At 42.7% G+C, this 16,786-nt stretch overlaps 1 protein-coding gene across 2 annotated transcripts in view; it reads left to right on the forward strand.

Annotated features, from left to right (window-relative positions):
- The window catches only part of ZSWIM8 (zinc finger SWIM-type containing 8), a 129,522-nt gene that overhangs the window by 73,063 nt on the left and 39,673 nt on the right, over positions 1-16,786 (forward strand). The window contains exons 4-8 of one of the 2 annotated variants that reach the window (XM_024218757.3): positions 9,203-9,375; positions 11,211-11,318; positions 14,587-14,668; positions 15,105-15,225; positions 15,668-15,869. In XM_024218757.3, the coding sequence (XP_024074525.1) occupies positions 9,203-9,375; positions 11,211-11,318; positions 14,587-14,668; positions 15,105-15,225; positions 15,668-15,869 (686 nt within the window). Of the gene's footprint in view, positions 1-9,202; positions 9,376-11,210; positions 11,319-14,586; positions 14,669-15,104; positions 15,226-15,347; positions 15,400-15,667; positions 15,870-16,786 lie in introns of those variants that run through there. The other variant, XM_024218758.3, reaches the window with a different exon arrangement.

Below are 16,786 nucleotides of genomic sequence, written 5' to 3' on the forward strand. Positions count from 1 at the left end.
ATCAGGAGAGGGCTACACATGCATGAAATGTAAGCTGCAGGAGGACTTACAGTGGCTCACACATCTGCTGAAGATGTTGAGAAACTGGGGAAGCTGAATGCATGTGGTATAGAGGCGGAAGATGGGAGAAGGTGGCAATAAGGAAGGGAAATTTGTATGGAGCTGTTAAATCTCACCATTGCTGACAGATGCTTTGCCCTGGATGGATATGAAATGAACAGATTAAGAAGCAGAGGACCATCAGCCTGACAACCTATTGAAAGGGAGCCACATAGCAGGGGAAAAGAAAATGGTCTTTGAGATGTCTGACTCAGAGCAGAATGGCAAACAGCCCCTTGGGTGTTGAAGCAAGGAAGAGGGATTTGAGAAAACGACCAAGGCATCTGGCAGGATTCTAGGGAATGTCCACTTAGTGCAGCCCACATGGGAAGAATCTCTTACATGCATGAAGTTTTAACAGAACCAAGGACAACTTCAGGGGTCTTAGTAATGGACTGAAACAGGGTCAGTGAAGGTGGCTCCCATTGGTCAGGGAGGTGACATAATTTCCACCATTTCCCCTGATTGTTTCCTCTATCCTGTAAGCATTACTCAGACTTGTCTGGGTTGAGTCTGTTAGCTAGTCTACATCCATGCCACGGTCTCTGTGAGACACTAGATAAATTGCTCAATAGCACGGGCAGGATTGGAAGAGATTTATAGACCTGATGCCATTAGCAGCCTAAAGGCATTGTAACAGCCCCTAATGGCCCTCTGCTGCTATAGACCTCATGGGCAAGTTGGAAGGTAGATCACAATGTTTTTTGCATATAGAGGCAGCCTGTAAAAATGCCACTGCTCAGCACTCCTAAGGGATTTCAACTAGTCCAAGACTGACTGTAATAACAATAGTTGGAGCTCTGGGGAAGGAGGCAGTGCTTCCTCATATTCGCAGAATATGGGCTATCAACCAGGTCAGTGACTAATCTCGAGCTAATCAGTGGAATCGAGCCAAATATGATTTAATTGAAGTTTGAGAGCACTTACAAACCACTGATATCAGGACTAAAATGCTGACAGGGCCCTGAAGAAAGAGCCGTACAGTAGCTATTGGACTTCGAAGAAATGCAGAATGTGTTAAAACGAAATTGGCTGAAATTCAATAATGCCTGGGAAACTAACAACAGAAAAAGACAAAGTATTTAATGTGGGGAGCAGGGCCGACGCGGGGGGTGGGGGGGGGGAAGCCAGTACAAATTACCAGGTCCCGGCTTCCCCCTCTCGTTGCCTTACTGGGGCCCGGCGGTCCGGAAGGGGGCCCAGCTTCCCCCCGGTCCGCCCTTGCTGGGGGGCCCGACAAATTTTTTTCACTGGAGCCCGAACCCGCTCTAGGCGGCCCTGGTGGGGAGGCTACCATCAAAACTTGTTCTTGTAATAAAAGGGCAACAGGGAAGTGTAGGGCAATGTTGGGAACCTTTAGGAAAGGGATGGATAATAAAACAGAAAATATAATGCCACTATATAAATGCATGGTAGGCCCACTCTTTGAATACTGCATGCCATTCTGGTCACCTCGCTCAAAAAAAAAAAAAAAAAAAAAGTTAGAATTGGAAAAGGGCAGAGAAGGGCAACAAAAATGAGTAGGAGTATGGAACAGTTTCTATATGAGGAGAGATTAGAAAGACTAGCACCATTCAGCATAGAAGGGAGATGACGGGGTGTGGGGGGGGGGGGGAATATAGAAGTATATAAAATCACGAATGCTGTGGAGAAGAAATAGGCAAGTGTTATTTATTCCTTCACTTCGTCATAACATAACTAGGGTCACTCGATGAAATAAATAGGCAGCAGGTTTAAAACAAAGGAAGTACTTCACACAGCACACAGTCAACCATTGGTCTGACTAGTATGGCCATTCTTATGTTCTTAATGTAAAATTAACAAAGGCCAGTAAAAATCATACAACAACTGGGCCAGTGGAGGAGGATGGGGAGGCTTTAAAAAAGGGGGAAAGGGGGACGGCAAACTGCATAAGATAAAGTAAAGGGACTTTTCATCTCTATATGCAACTGGGCCTCTTTCAACCAGTTATGCACCCACCTTAAAGCCTCACTAAAATCAAGATATATTGCTTACCTCCTATCCAATAGGCCAGTAACCTTGTCAAAGAAGGAAATTAGATTGGTTTGGCGTGATTTGTTCTTGACAAACCCATGCCGATCATTCCTTATAACCCTATTATCCTCTAGATGCTTATGGATTGTTTATTAATTTGTTCCAGTATCTTTCTATGTATCAAAATTAAGCTGACCAATCTATAATTCCCTGGTCCTCTTTGTTCCTTTCTTTAAAGATAAGTTTTCCATTTGCCCTTCTCCAGTCTTCTGAGACTTCATCCATCCTTCTTGAGTTCTCAAAGAAATTACTAACAGTTCTGAGATGGCTTCAGCTAGTTCCTTAAGTATCCTAAGATGAATTTTATCAGGCCCTGCTGACTTGAACACATCTAACATAGCTAAATATTCTTTAACTTGTTTTTTCCCTATTTTGTCTTGTGTTCCCTCCCACTAGCGAGTAATATTTATTGTGTTGAGTATCTGGTCACCATTAACCTTTTTAGCGAAGGTATTAAACACCTCAGCCGTCTTGATGTCATCAATTATTAGCTCTCCTTCCTGACCTATGCTTTCATTCCTCTTTCTCTTGCTCATAATGCATTTAAAGAACTACTTTTATTGCCTTTTATGTCCCTTGCTAGATGTAACTCCTTTTTTGGCCTTAGTCTTTCTGATTTTGTCCCTATATGCTTGTGCTATTCTTTTGTATCTTCCTTAGCAATCCATCCGTGTTTCTACTTTTTGCATGATTCCTTTTTGATTTTCAGATCATTTAGAGAGCTCACCACACATCTAACAACTGTGACAAAGTCAGGCCAGAGGGCTGCAAGAAGATGCTCATATTAGGTTGCAGGAGGTAGGGAGCAGCCTATGGGGAGCATCCACTGAACCCGGAGCTCAAATAATTATGGTGGGCAACAGAAAAATAACAAGGACGGGTGTGAGGGTCAAAGGGTCAAAACTAGTGACCCCAAAGAGGACACCAAGCAGAGAATCCCGGACAGTGCCCACGGTTCCTCAAAGGTGTCAAGGAAGCCAGCGGATGCTGCCCAGAGGAACTCTGCCCGGAGACATGAACGCAGGGAGGACTGGAAATAGGCCCCACAGTTGTAGAGAACCCCCTCAGCCAACATTCTCTCCCTGGTTTTATAGATAGCCACTTTGGCCATCGCGAAGAGGAGGTTGACTAGCAGGTCCTGCAACTTTGTGGGGCCACAGGTAGAGTGTGCGTATATAAAGAGGTGGGGGGGAGAAGTGTAGCTAAAAACATAAAAGGAGGTCCAGGAGAAGCCAGAATAGGGGCTGTAACCTGGCGCATTCAAGATAGGCATGCTCAGGGTCTCCCTCATGCTGCAAAAGGGACAGGCATCAGGGATGGAGGTGAACCGCACCAAGTACATGCCCATTTTCACAACTCCGTGAAGGAGCCGCCAGCTGATATCCCCATGGGACTAGGTTAGAATACAGGCTGGCCCAACGGGGTTCCTCACCCTAACTATGTGGCAACAGGTTCCGTCACTTAGTGTCGGGGCAGGACACGAGAGTGAGGCGATGGAGAGTATGGAGCATGAGCGTGTACAGATGTGCCCTTGGCGCAGTTCTGAAGCAAACCGGTTGCAGGTCGTGCAGCCGGCTCGAGGCATACAGTGGGGACGGACGGGGGGGCTTATGGGACAGGGGCCAGAGGAAAAGGTCTAGAGGGCCCGGGGGTGGGGTGGGCAGGGAGTACCCTCCTGTAAGACCCGCTTGAGGTAATGTTAGCCCTAGAATGTTAAAGGCACCTTTTCCTACAAGCTGAGAAGGGGTTACCTCAGTTTAGGGACACCTGAATCCAATTAAGAGCTGCCTGAGACCTTTTAAAATGCTTCCTCTGGTGAGAGCAGGTGGGGGGGAGAGAGAGATACAGGCTAGTGGCAGCAGGGAAATAGGCTTCTCCAGGATGAGAGGCTGTGCTCCTTCCCATAGAGGAAACCAAACCTGAGTGTCTGCTAGGGGAAGGACTGACACCCCTAGGCAAGCAATAGGACAACACCCTGCCCCACTGACAAGGCAGGGAAAGGTATCCCCCTTTGTTTTTGTGTTTGTGAGACAGTTTCCTTTTTGTTTCGTGGCGGATCACCCCGTAGGCCGACCCCGAGGCCTACCCTGAAAATACGGCCAAAGGAGCACAGAAGAGGGAAGACAAACACTGCCCAGAGTGGGGCTGATTTACCCCAGGCCCGCCACGGCCAGAGGGGGAAGTGCTAAGTCTGGTGAGACAAAGGAGTTACCTTCCCACACAACATATTTATCATATTCATAGTGGCACTTCCCATTGTTGCCATGTTACAAGATGGGGGAAAAAAAACCATACTTGAAAGCAGTCTGTTCACCTCATTTTGCTTGTAAAGAGATACATTCATAACGCAGTAATGACAGCAGCACTGACTGCTAGGTGGCATGAATGCTTCCTTTCTAATCCTGTTTTCACTTGCTTGTAACTTTCCAAACTTCTGCCTTTCTGACTTGAGTCTATGGGACAAATAGAACCTCAGCAACACCAGTCAGCAAAATGGCAACTTTATTGTGAAGGAGTAGACGCTATATACATAAGACATCAGTTTAACAACTCTAGTGGTCTGGGTTAAGATGCCTTAGATAGAGCTAAGAAACATTAGTGTGGAGTGTTCTGCCAGTGAGGATCACGCCTTCTTCTTATCTGTCAAATTTGAAAGAAACTCGAGGGTTTGGTGTTTAGATATTCATAATGATCCTCTTTGGTGTCAAACTCAAAAAATGCCACATGATCTTCATACTTGTTGACTGAACACTTACGCACTTTCCCTCATAACTAGCTTTCTGGAGCCATTGCATTTTTGCGGGGATGGCAGATAACCTCCAGTTTCTTGTACCTGATTTTGGAAGTTATGAATGTATATGAGTATATAGCTCCTTGTAATGTGCTCTTCTGGGGATGTGTAGAAAAATGGCATATTGACAAATATAGGGGTAAAGTGGAGAGCAAGAGGGAGAGAGACAGTTCTTTGTGTTTCTACAGCCTTCTAAAAGGTGACCAGCTCAACCAGGTGTGCAGTGGGCATGCTTCTCCCCATGCTTTCCAGCAGAGAGGGGAGAAATCGCAATTATGATGCAGTGTGATCTTCTAAGCAAACGGATGGGTACAATAAGATTGATCTCTGAAATGGCTGTTGAATGTTGAAGATACTACAGGACTTTCCTCCTCCTTTGCTATTAGAACCATTCTCCCCTCCCCAAACTTCTGTAAGTGATCTTTCTTCATATACACACAAAGGCCTGGTCTACACTACGACTTTAATTCGGATTTAGCTGCGTTAATCCGAATTAATCCTTAATCCGTCCACACAACGGAGCCAGTTACTTCGAATTAAAGGGCGCTTAAAATCGATTTCTGTACTCCACCCCGACGAGCGGAGTAGAACCAAAATCGATTTTGTAAATTCGAATTAGGGGTAGTGTGGCCGCACACCACCGAATTAATGTGGTTAAAATTAATGGGGTAGTGTGGCCGCACACCACTGAATTAATGTGGTTAAAAACCGAATTAATGTGCTTAGTGTGGCCGCGCACAATCGAATTTATACAATCTGTTTCCCAAATTCGAATTATCTAAATTCGAATTAATCTCGTAGTGTAGACGTACCCAAAATGTCACTACAAGCTCTTGACATCAAGGTGTCACCATGTCCATCCGTCCTTGTTCTCTGGAATTCTTCTGATGGCTCTCCTAGCATGCATAAGCTGAGTATTGCTGCAGCTCAGACTTGTGACATGCTTAATTTTTGTTGTCTCCCCTGATATATTTCCTAGAGTAGTGAAGAGACTATTTGAGCTGTAGCATCCAAATGTAGAGCATAAATTAGACCTGTAGCTGGTAATGAGCAGTAATTTTGTGGTGAATGCTTCCTTTCATTTTGATTTTGTTCCACATTTTTCTGCCACTTTAGTGATTGGGTGGCATTCAAATGCACTAATCACGCAGATCAGGAGGAGGATTTGAATCCCAGTGCACAGCAGCAATAAAAAAGATAAACAAGGTACTAGCAAGTTTGTATTAGCATAGAGATTAAGTACCAAGCAAGGGGTACTACACTGTATATGAGTTGTTAGAGAATATTGTGTGCAGTGATTATAGCAGTCTTGTAAATCATTATAAAATTTCAGTAGCCTGGGTGTGCAGTCTGCTTGCCCACCCTGACTGTGATGCTTCTGGGAGAACAATTTTACATACCTGTCCAAAAATACAATTTTTTTGTCATCCCAGGGCAGTGAGTGTGTCAGAGTCTCCAAGGCTGAATATTATTATTTTGGAGGTGGTGCAGCAGAAAAGAGCACAGATACCAAGTCTGAGGAATTTAATTGAGGCTACATTAAAGGAGTTGGGACTGATATTCATTGCTAAAAAGGGATATGTCCAGATGACAGAGGTCTTCAAGAGACTTTTGAAAAGGATTGGCATGCTTTGTTAGCTTTTTCCTGCTCCTGGCATTTAAAATGTCTCAGTGAGTAACCAGTATTTGTAGAGGAAGTTGCCTTATGAAGAGAATGTGTATGCACTGTATGTAGTAGTTATTCCTGAAGCCAAGGGACAGTGAGGTTTTTCCAGCCTTCCTGAACGTAAATATTAGGGCTGTTGATTAATCGCAGTTAACTCACACGATTAACTAAAAAAAATTAATCGCGATTAATCGCAGTTTTAATTGCACTGTTAAACAATAGAATACCAATTAAATGTATTAAATTTTTTGGATGTTTTCTATATTTTCAAATATATTGATTTCAATTACAACACAGAATACAACATGTACAGTGCTCACTTTATATTATTTTTGATTACAAATATTTGCACTGTGAAAATGATAAACAAAAGAAATAGTATTTTTCAATTCACCTCATACAAGTACTGTAGTGCAATCTTTTTGTTGTGAAAGTGCAATTTACAAATGTAGATTTTTTTTTATTACATAACTGCACTCAAAAACAAAACATTGTAAAACTTTAGAGCCTACAAGTCCAGTCAGTCCTACTTCTTGTTCAGCCAATCGCTAAGAAAAACAAGTTTGTTTACATTTACGGGAGATACTGCTGCCTACATTTACAATGTCACCATAAAGTGAGAACAGGCGTCCGCATGGGATTTTTGTAGCTAGCATTGCAAGGTATTTATGTGCCAGATATGCTAAACATTCGTATGTCCCTTCATGTGTCAACCACCATTCCAGAGGACATGCTTCCATGCTGATGACGCTTGTTAAAAAAATAATGCATTAATTAAATTTGTGACTGAACTACTTGGAGGGGAGAATTGTATGTCTCTGGCTCTTTTTTGCCCACATTCTGCCATATATTTCATGTTATGGCAGTCTCGGATGATGACTCGGCACATGTTGTTCCTTTTAAGAACACTTTCACTGCAGATTTCACAAAATGCAAAGAAGGTACCAAAGTGAGATTTCTAAAGATAGCTACAGCACTCGACGCAAGGTTTAAGAATCTGAAGTACCTTCCAAAATCTGAGAGGGATGAGGTATGGTGCATGCTGTCAGAAGTCTTAAAAGAGCAACACTCTCTAATGCGGAAACTACAGAACCCGAACCACCAAAAAAGAAAATCAACCTTCGGCTGATGGCATCAGACTTCGATGATGAAAAGGAACATGCATCGGTCCGCAGTGCTTTGGATTGTAATCGAACAGAGCCCATCATCAGTATGGAAGCATGTCCTCTGGAATGGTGGTTGAAGCATGAAGGAACATATGAATCTTTAGCGCATCTGACATGTAAATATCTTGCAATAGTGCCATGTAAACGTCTGTTCTCACTTTCAGGTGACATTCTGAACAAGAAGCAGGCAGCATTATCTCCTGCAAATGTAAACAAACTTGTTTGTCTGAGCGATTGGCTGAACAAGAAATAGGACTGAGTGGACTTGTAGGATCTAAAGTTTTACATTGTTTTATTTGTGAATGCAGTTATTTTTTTGTATCTAATTCTACATTTGTAAGTTCAACTTTCATGATAGAGATTACACTACAGTACTTTGTATTAGGTGAATTGAAAAATACTATTTTTTTTGTTTTTTACAGTGCAAATATTTGTAAGCAAAAATAAATATAAAGTGAGCACTGTACACTTTGTATTTTGTGTTGTAATTGAAATCAATATATTTGAAAATGTAGAAAACATCAAAAATTATTTAAATAATTCTGTTATTGTTTAACAATGCGATTAATCGCACGATTAATTGCGATTAATTTTTTTAATTGCTTGACATCCCTAGTAAATATGTAATAGAAGGAATTCAATGTTTTCTCATGGAATAATTGGATTGGTTTCTTTTTAAAAGGGTCACTGGAATTTCTCTTTACCATTTATTTTAGTTTCATACAAGAAGATGCTTTAGTGCCAGAGAATACAAGTTATAAAAATAGGATATCTACAAAATCACAAGGAGGCATGGACTTACCTTTACTCCTTCTGGAGCAATAATTCCTGGCTTGTTGGTGGTTTCTGTAGTGGAATAAGTGCTAACAGGTGCTCATGCATAACACAGAGCTGCCCTATTTTACTCATTTCAGCATTCTGAAAGTTGATCTGGTTAGAAGTTTTTTCTTAGAATCATTTGGTTTGGCAGTAGCATCTGAGGGTTCATCTAGCCGATTCATCTTCAATATAGCAGGACTGAATTAAGTCATCCTAAACCATGCCTAATGCAGGTGTCTAGTCCAGCCTTGAACATCTCTGCTGATAAAGGTTCCACAATTTTTCGTGCAAGCTTGCATGGCTTTCCTTGACTACAGATTAACATTTTAGATTAAAACTGGTATTTCTGAATCTCTTGCAAGGTGTAGATGGCTTGCTTCTAAAATGTGATATACATCTGACATCAGCCAAATGGGAAGAGCCCAGTGCTGGAGACTTAACAAGTTGCTGTCCCAGTGTGATTGTTGTTCTAATAATCAGAAGAACTTTACTGTTTAACATTAAAGTACAATGTTAAAGTGCACATGCACAGGTGTTCCTTTCCATTCTGCACAGTGTCACACACTGATGCGCAGGGGACAGTAACTTTGGCCTATTCTCCAACAGGTTTCCACCTGAGTGCCACAGTGGTACCTCCGCAGATGGTGCCACCAAAAGGTGCATACAACGTGGCAGTGATGTTTGATCGATGCAGGATCACCTCATGCAGCTGTACCTGTGGAGCCGGGGCCAAGTGGTGTGCCCATGTCGTGGCCCTCTGTCTCTTCCGGATACACAACGTAGGCCTTTAAATACAATTCTGTCATTTTCTACGTATCTTCCTGTAATGACATAGGGGCTTTGGATAGAAGCTCCGTAATGTGACCCCTGCTTAGTTCTCTCTAGTGAAGTTATTCTTGACTGTTCCTTATCTAATGGCATGACAGTTGTGAGTCATGCAGCTTTTGAGACTGGAGTCTTTGTATGGTAATGCAGGCCCTATGCATTCACAGTTTGACTCTAAAGTTGATACTATGCATCCCACTGTGATTAGATAAGATATCCCACCCTGCCCTATTTAATGTTTCCCTAATGTTTCTTCCTTCAACCTGCAAGGGTCAGCAGTGGAGTAAATTTTGTGCTGGAAGTCTTTACAAGCATGGGATTTCTTGGGATTTGAAAGCTATGTTGCTGTTCAATCATCCTGAGTTGCATTTCAGTCAATCTCGGTCTTCGTATGCACTCACTCATTTAACACCCTGTGGGTAGGGTGTCTGCTACCTGCCAATCTGACACCCAAAGTGTGAGTCTTGATTTTTTTATTAGTGCCAGCCATATGCATGGCAATGTACAAACCTGGTGAAGAGGCACTCCTTGCCCCAAGGTGCTCCTGCTCCAGTTGAAAACGGGCAGAATATAATGTTAAGACACACAAAATATACACGTGGAGGGTCTAGTCTTTTGTTGCAGATTTATCTGCTTAGTGGATTGTTTTTGAGAAGCTTTGCAGAAATACATTTTAAGGAGGGATTTGATTGTGGAAAGGAAAAGAAGATTCTGCATTGCCATGGAGCAATTACGGTCCATAGTGGTTTTTAATCAATCCCAGGCCCTCTAAATACATAAATAGATGCTAATTACCTGTTGAAATTCACTAATAGTTTCAGTGGTATTTCACAATGGATAATCATCATGAGCTTAAACTGATACTTGCTGCCTTTAGTCTCCAGGTGGCAGCTGAGTATTTTAAACCCAATTTCTGCTCTGAAATGGTTTCTCTATTAAAAAGTTGGTGCGGGAGGCTGAGAGTAGGCAGCAGCTTTCCTGATTCACAGCATTAGGTAAAAGAAGGTTTGGAGCCCCCTGTGTGACAAAAGCAAACCAGCATCTCTCCCACCAGAAAGGCACTGCTTATTATTGAGAGCATTGTGTTATTTGCATACACTGAGTGCAAACAGGAAGCTACATGTAAAGGGTATTGCTATATGCAGACATACTCAGATTCAGAACTAAACCAGTTATCAATGCTATCTTACTCATTGAAATGCTCTTGCTTTATTCCAGTTTACATTTAGGTGGCTTCTGCTGGGAGATCTTGTTCTGCACAGTGAAAGAATTTATAGAATTGGCTTTTGCTGTCTCTAATATATTTTTTTAAAAGCCTCTAATGAAGAGAAACTGAATTTAGAATTAGAACGAATAAGCATCTAACAGTGTAAGTGGAATGAGTGGTGATCCACAGAGCTGTTTCCTTTGCCAAAACCTAAAAAATAATGGCCTGTTTTAGAGGTTTGTTTGTGAATTCTCTGCCAGTGTTTGTGCAACTGCTAGCAACAACAGAGCTTATGCACAGCTGTTAGCAGAATTTCCATGACAAGGATCCTTTTCTTAAAAACAGGTTCTATAAAACCAAGCCATAGATGGTTTGAGTTTAGGCTACAGCATTATCTTACATGATTACAAGAAAAATCAATATCCACATAGAGCCAGGAACCTGTGCTAGGACCCTGCTGGAAACACCTGTGCTTAAACATGGCTGTTACTAGCACTGATTCAATCATCTGGTGGACAGGGCTTAGTTCTGTCTGACCTTGTTGACAATAGTACTCTTACATCTCCTCTCCTCTCTCTCCAGGCATCTGCAGTATGCTTGCGAGCACCTGTTTCAGAGTCCTTGTCTCGGCTGCAGAGAGATCAGCTACAGAAATTTGCTCAGTACCTGATCAGTGAACTCCCACAACAGGTAAGTGGAGACAATCCTATACCAATGGAACCCTGTTAAACTGAGATCCTCCTGGGTTGCTTTGATCTCTGTGTGTAATGTTTTCCTTCCCAAACAGCCAATTACTGTATCTGATCACTTTCTAATAACTGGGGAGGCTTTCTTTTGTTGTTTACCACATGGTTTAATAGTTATTTGTTGTCCGGTAAAGGATTAGAATTGAGTCCTAAAAGGGGAGAGGAGAGTGATGCTTAGTCATCTCAAGAAATTGGATATCACATGGGCATAAACAGGTGCGTAGCTCTTGGTTATGAAGATCATACATCTGCCAAAACAAAAGAAATTAACAAGGGGGAAGGGCATAGTGTTCAAAGTACAATTCAGTGTTTGCTGCCTCTTTATTGTGTATGAATTTAATGCTGATGAAAGCTGCCTGATTTGACAGCCCTGAGAACTGTCTACAGAACATATACAGCATGGCCAGCGGCAATGAAGGATTCCCCACCCTGCCTCACCAGTGTTTCAGCCCTAATCTGAAGAGGCCACCTCACCTGTAAGGGTGAAAGGATAATTCAGTTTCTGATTCTGAGCTGTTCAATCTTGCCATCTCTGCTGAGGCTTGCAAAGCAGAGAGACAACTATGATGGACTTTGTGATGCGGATATCACAGTACTTTCACACAGGCTGCTGAACAGTCATTAGATCGTAATAACTTTTGGTCTCTACCAGCCTGGGCTGCATTCAAACCAGCGAGGATGAGATGTAAGGTTTTTACGTAAGCTGGTATTTCTCAACCAGTGGGTCAGGAGCTGAGAAGGGTTGAAAATTTTAGCACAGCTGGCAAAGAAAATCTCACTCTCGCACACACCCTTACCTTTCAAGGCCAAGTGTTGTCTGTCTGCCTCTTGAAACGCACGCAAATTACATAGGCTTATTGTTGTTGGTGATATATTTTTTTATTCTTACTTTTATAGTAAATGTAAGGAGGTCTTGAAAAGTTTGAACTGAGAGTAAGGGTTGCTAACCTGGAAAAGCCTCTCAATCCCCCTGCTTCCTCTATTTTTGAATGTATGTGCATTCAGTGCACAGTGGGTGCACAGCTTATTTCCACTAGGGGTTAGGACACTCAAAATGTGCACAAAGCACCTTTAGTAAGTCATGGAACTTTAATAAGAACAATGTAAGTAAGACCCCAACCACCAAAAGTATTAAACTGCTTAGGAGCAAAAAATAAAGCAATCACATCAATGTAAAGACAATAACATACAGGTACTGTCCCTTTGCTGTAGATAGACCGTGAACCAGAAGCAGTTACATTTCTTTCTGCTGGAGTATGTAAGAGAACCAGCCTTTCTCGCCCCCCTCCCGATTTTGTGGATTTAGGTATTTGGGCAGTGATTAGAAAAAGGCATCCGGAAACACGAGTAGTGCTGCTGTCAGTTGTTCCTTAGCAATGAATGAGCTCTCTGGTTGGTATAATGGAAGGTGTATCATCTCCTCCAATAGTGCATGCCCGCTGTGACCCCAGGAACAGCTGGATGATTAAATTATTGCCATTTTACCAGATGATCTGATGGGATGTTTCCCAACAGGAAAGTTTTAGGCTTTATTGGAAAATCTATCTTAATCTGTTCAGTATAATCTTGGATCATTTTCACTTCCCAAAGGGCCTTCGATAAGGGAGGGAGTGCTCCAAACTCAACCCGCAGCCCCCAGAGTGTTGGGGATCAAGGTGTCTTGAGTGTGGATGCTTGTGAGGACTTTGTGTATATGATATAAAACATCAGTTCTGTGAACCACTGGTGGTCCACGGAGAGCTGGAGTGTCACATGAGGTGGCTTTTTCTCCTTATTTCCAGCTGATGAAATATTGCCACAGGGAAGCTATTTACTCACTAGTGTGGAAGAGAAGTGGTCAACTGGAGCATGAATGTAACAGGTAGAGTTCTTGAGATAATCTCTCTGAAGATGATGTCTATGCTGTGAAAAGAGAGAGCCCTGATGTCGAGCATTTGTAATTTGTTACCCAGTTCTCCTTCTGAGGGCTACTTGCACTGGGGAACACAGTCTCCCTATTTCAATTAAGCACACAAGTTTGTTTTGCTGAGGTATTGCTCCCTCAGGCACTTGTTGCGTGTAGTGAGTATTCCCTTCCTGCTGCAATTCCTCAGTGCTGCAGCCTTCAATGTGTGAGGTTGTCTGAGCAAGTGATCTCTCACCTCTTGGATTTCTCACCTCTCTGCATCTTGCAAAATATAGTAATGGGAAAGCTGCAAGAGCCGCCTAATGCCTAGCCTGTTTCTCCAGGTGCCTCATAGACACGAAATGTCCCCACTGAACAGTTCTGGGTATTGTTTTCCTTCAGTCTGTTTATAAGTGAAGATCGGCCCGTATTGTTCATAAATTTCTGACTATGTAGGAGGATGTGCAGTGAGTATTTTATGCTTTAGTCTCATGTACATGATCACCTTTACCCCAGCATTTTGCTATGCAAAGTGGGGGTGGGTTGAGAGAGGCCTGTCTTTGACCCTCTGTTGTATCACTCTTAAGTCTGAGTTATCTTCATAATCCATTGTGCTTATTGTGAGCATGAATCCTGGTAACAAATGGATCCAAGACTGCAGCCCTGTACTAGTTTGAAAATCAGGAAAGCCAGACTTCCTCCCTGCATTGTGGCTCCTAGGAAGGCCGGACTAAACCTAGGATGTAAAGCTCCAAATCACCTAGAGACCGTGCTATTCAGCTTCTTAGGGAACGAGTTGGGGATAAGAAATGGAACCATATATAGTGGGTACAAGAAAATGGTGGTGGTGACCTCTCAACTGCAGCCACTCAAAAGAGAAGCTTGGAATTTTACTGCTGTCTCCCTCTCTCCCCCAGAAGGTTTGATCAGCCACTCCTTTCCGTGTTGCTTTGGTTTACCTATTAGGATGCAAATTCTATGATGCAAACTTTGCATAAAGGTTTACATTAAAAAGAAGAAAGGTGAAAAAGTGGAATGACTAGGGTTATACTATGGTATCAGCAATAGCACATGGCGTTCCCTCCACTCTCCTGTTTTTTAAAAGGGCTATTACACGTGTCCGGCATGCAGGGACCTCTGGGTTGAAAACAAGGAAAGGAGCCTTAAAGGGTAACCTGTATTTAATTGTTTTTAAACTGCTCTGACAAGCCAACAGTTCCTCAGTAACAGTAATGAAAATCAGAGTAGCTTCTTGGTTTGTTATGACAAGGCAAGACATGCAGATTTACTTTCAAGTCACATTCAACATGTTTCTCTTGTGTTTTAGATTCTTCCTACTGCTCAGCGCCTACTGGATGAGCTGTTATCATCTCAATCCACTGCCATCAACACAGTGTGTGGAGCCCCAGGTAATTTGGATAGTTTTTATCTGATCTGATTCTCTGTTATCTGCCTCTGTTATATATTTCTCCCTTGGGTGATGTTACTGAATTACTGGGACACTGCTCCTGAGATTGCTGTGGGAAGACAAGGAAAGGGGATAAGTATATGTGTAAACAGAGTTGCTGGAGGGAACTGCTGGTGCTTCAGACTGATGAGAAGGCATGGTGTGGAATCTTTAGATACTGCACAGCTTGGCTATTTTCAATGGAAGATATTTTCCATTAACCCATTGTGCAATGACTGCAATATGTTTCCAGGCCCCATGAACAGTTCTGAGACTGTTGCTTTCTGGAAGGGATGAAGTTAAGGTGCATTGCTTATATGCGGCCTGCAATCTCTTGGGTTGTGGGGTGTAGACTGCATCTCTCCGACACCTGCAAACTGTGTATGTTCTTTCTCAAGATCCCACTGCTGGTCCCTCAGCCTCAGACCAAAGCACCTGGTACCTGGATGAATCTACTTTAAGTGACAACATAAAGAAAACCCTTCACAAATTCTGTGGGCCCTCTCCTGTTGTCTTCAGGTAAACTGCGTCATCTTCAGAGTAAGGACTGTATCCCTGCCTACAAAGGGTTGCGGAACATGGACTCAGAGTCCATGGGAGTGCTCTCCTTTGCTTCTACATGGACTGTATGGTGTATAAGTGAGCATCGTGCCATGAAACTAAGGATGCTTAATTGTGGGGTCACTCTCCCAGGTAATGTTCTCTGTCTGTGCATGTCTGTTGCAATGTTGAGTCTCAGTAGATAAAAACCCTCTCTAGCACTCATTTAGTCTTTTCACAACTTGTGTATATATATAACTTGCCTGTTCCTGTCTGACTCCTGTATGCTTACTCTTAAGTGATACACATTTGTCAAAGCCCTTCTCAAGCTGCAAATATTTGATGGCCCAGAATCTATTTTTGTGCTGCTGTGCTCTGTCTTGTCTTCATTCCTGTACTCCCTCCCCTTTCACTCTCTCAGTGATGTGAACTCTATGTACCTCTCCTCCACGGAGCCACCAGCCGCTGCCGAGTGGGCATGTCTCCTGCGTCCCCTGAGAGGGAGAGAGCCTGAGGGGATCTGGAACCTGCTCTCTATTGTTCGGGAGATGTTCAAGAGAAGAGACAGCAATGCGGCCCCTCTGCTGGAGATCCTGACTGACCAGTGTCTGACCTATGAGCAGGTATTCAGTCCCTCCTGGGGAAGCAGATCAGTCACTGGGGAACCAGTCAATGGTGATGACTGTTCAATGCTGTTAGAATTCATGGCTTGAAAAATTTACAGTCTTTATGTGCATTGTGGGAGAGGCACATTCCCTCCAAAATGAACTGCTCTTCAGTGAGCTTCTGTGGTCTGACTTTGGGTGCTGGATCGGTGATGCTCACAACTCCATTGCATCCCATGATGATGTCATATGTGTGTATTTGTATTAACACTGATATGTGGTTTTAAATCCTTTTTGTCATCTCTTGTCTGTGCCTCTTCTGTCCAGTCAGTGCAGTTTACTCTGTTGATTTTTCCAAAACAAAGTCCATCTGCTATGACCATTACTTTTGCATTGACTTTAAGGGACATGTTGGATGGCACAATTTCAGACTCTTCAGTTATTTAGTAGAAAATAGCTTTTGGAAGCTTTGAGCCTTTACTTTAAATCTGTTAACAATAGTAATAACAATAACAACAATTTTGTGTGAATTTAGTGGTAGGGAAAAGGTTTATTTTGGCAATCCTAGACACTGAGGTTGTCACTCCACAATGCAGGTGTAACCATGCGTTTCTTCAGTGCATGCTTCTCTCCCCCTTACCCTATCATATGCCTCTACCTTAGTTGGAGTAGGAAAATCAAAGGCTTCTCTCTCCATGCCCATTCAGTCCTTGCTCTTTCTGATGATGCAGCTAAGAGGAGAACCATTTGTGAGAGTGGATATTATCTAGGCATCTGTTCTTTCACAACCAGACTGAGCCTACAAAATTCATTTCACATATGTCACTCAACTGCAACCAGGTGGTGGTAACTTTAGTCACTACCAGTGTGCTGGATTTGCCTCTATTGTACTGCAGAGTATATTTTTATAGCTCTTTTCCCCATCTCCAGTCATT

Source organism: Terrapene carolina, unplaced genomic scaffold (assembly GCF_002925995.2).
Source record: "Terrapene carolina triunguis isolate 2854851 unplaced genomic scaffold, T_m_triunguis-2.0 Scaffold310, whole genome shotgun sequence".
Lineage (NCBI taxonomy): Eukaryota > Metazoa > Chordata > Testudines > Emydidae > Terrapene > Terrapene triunguis.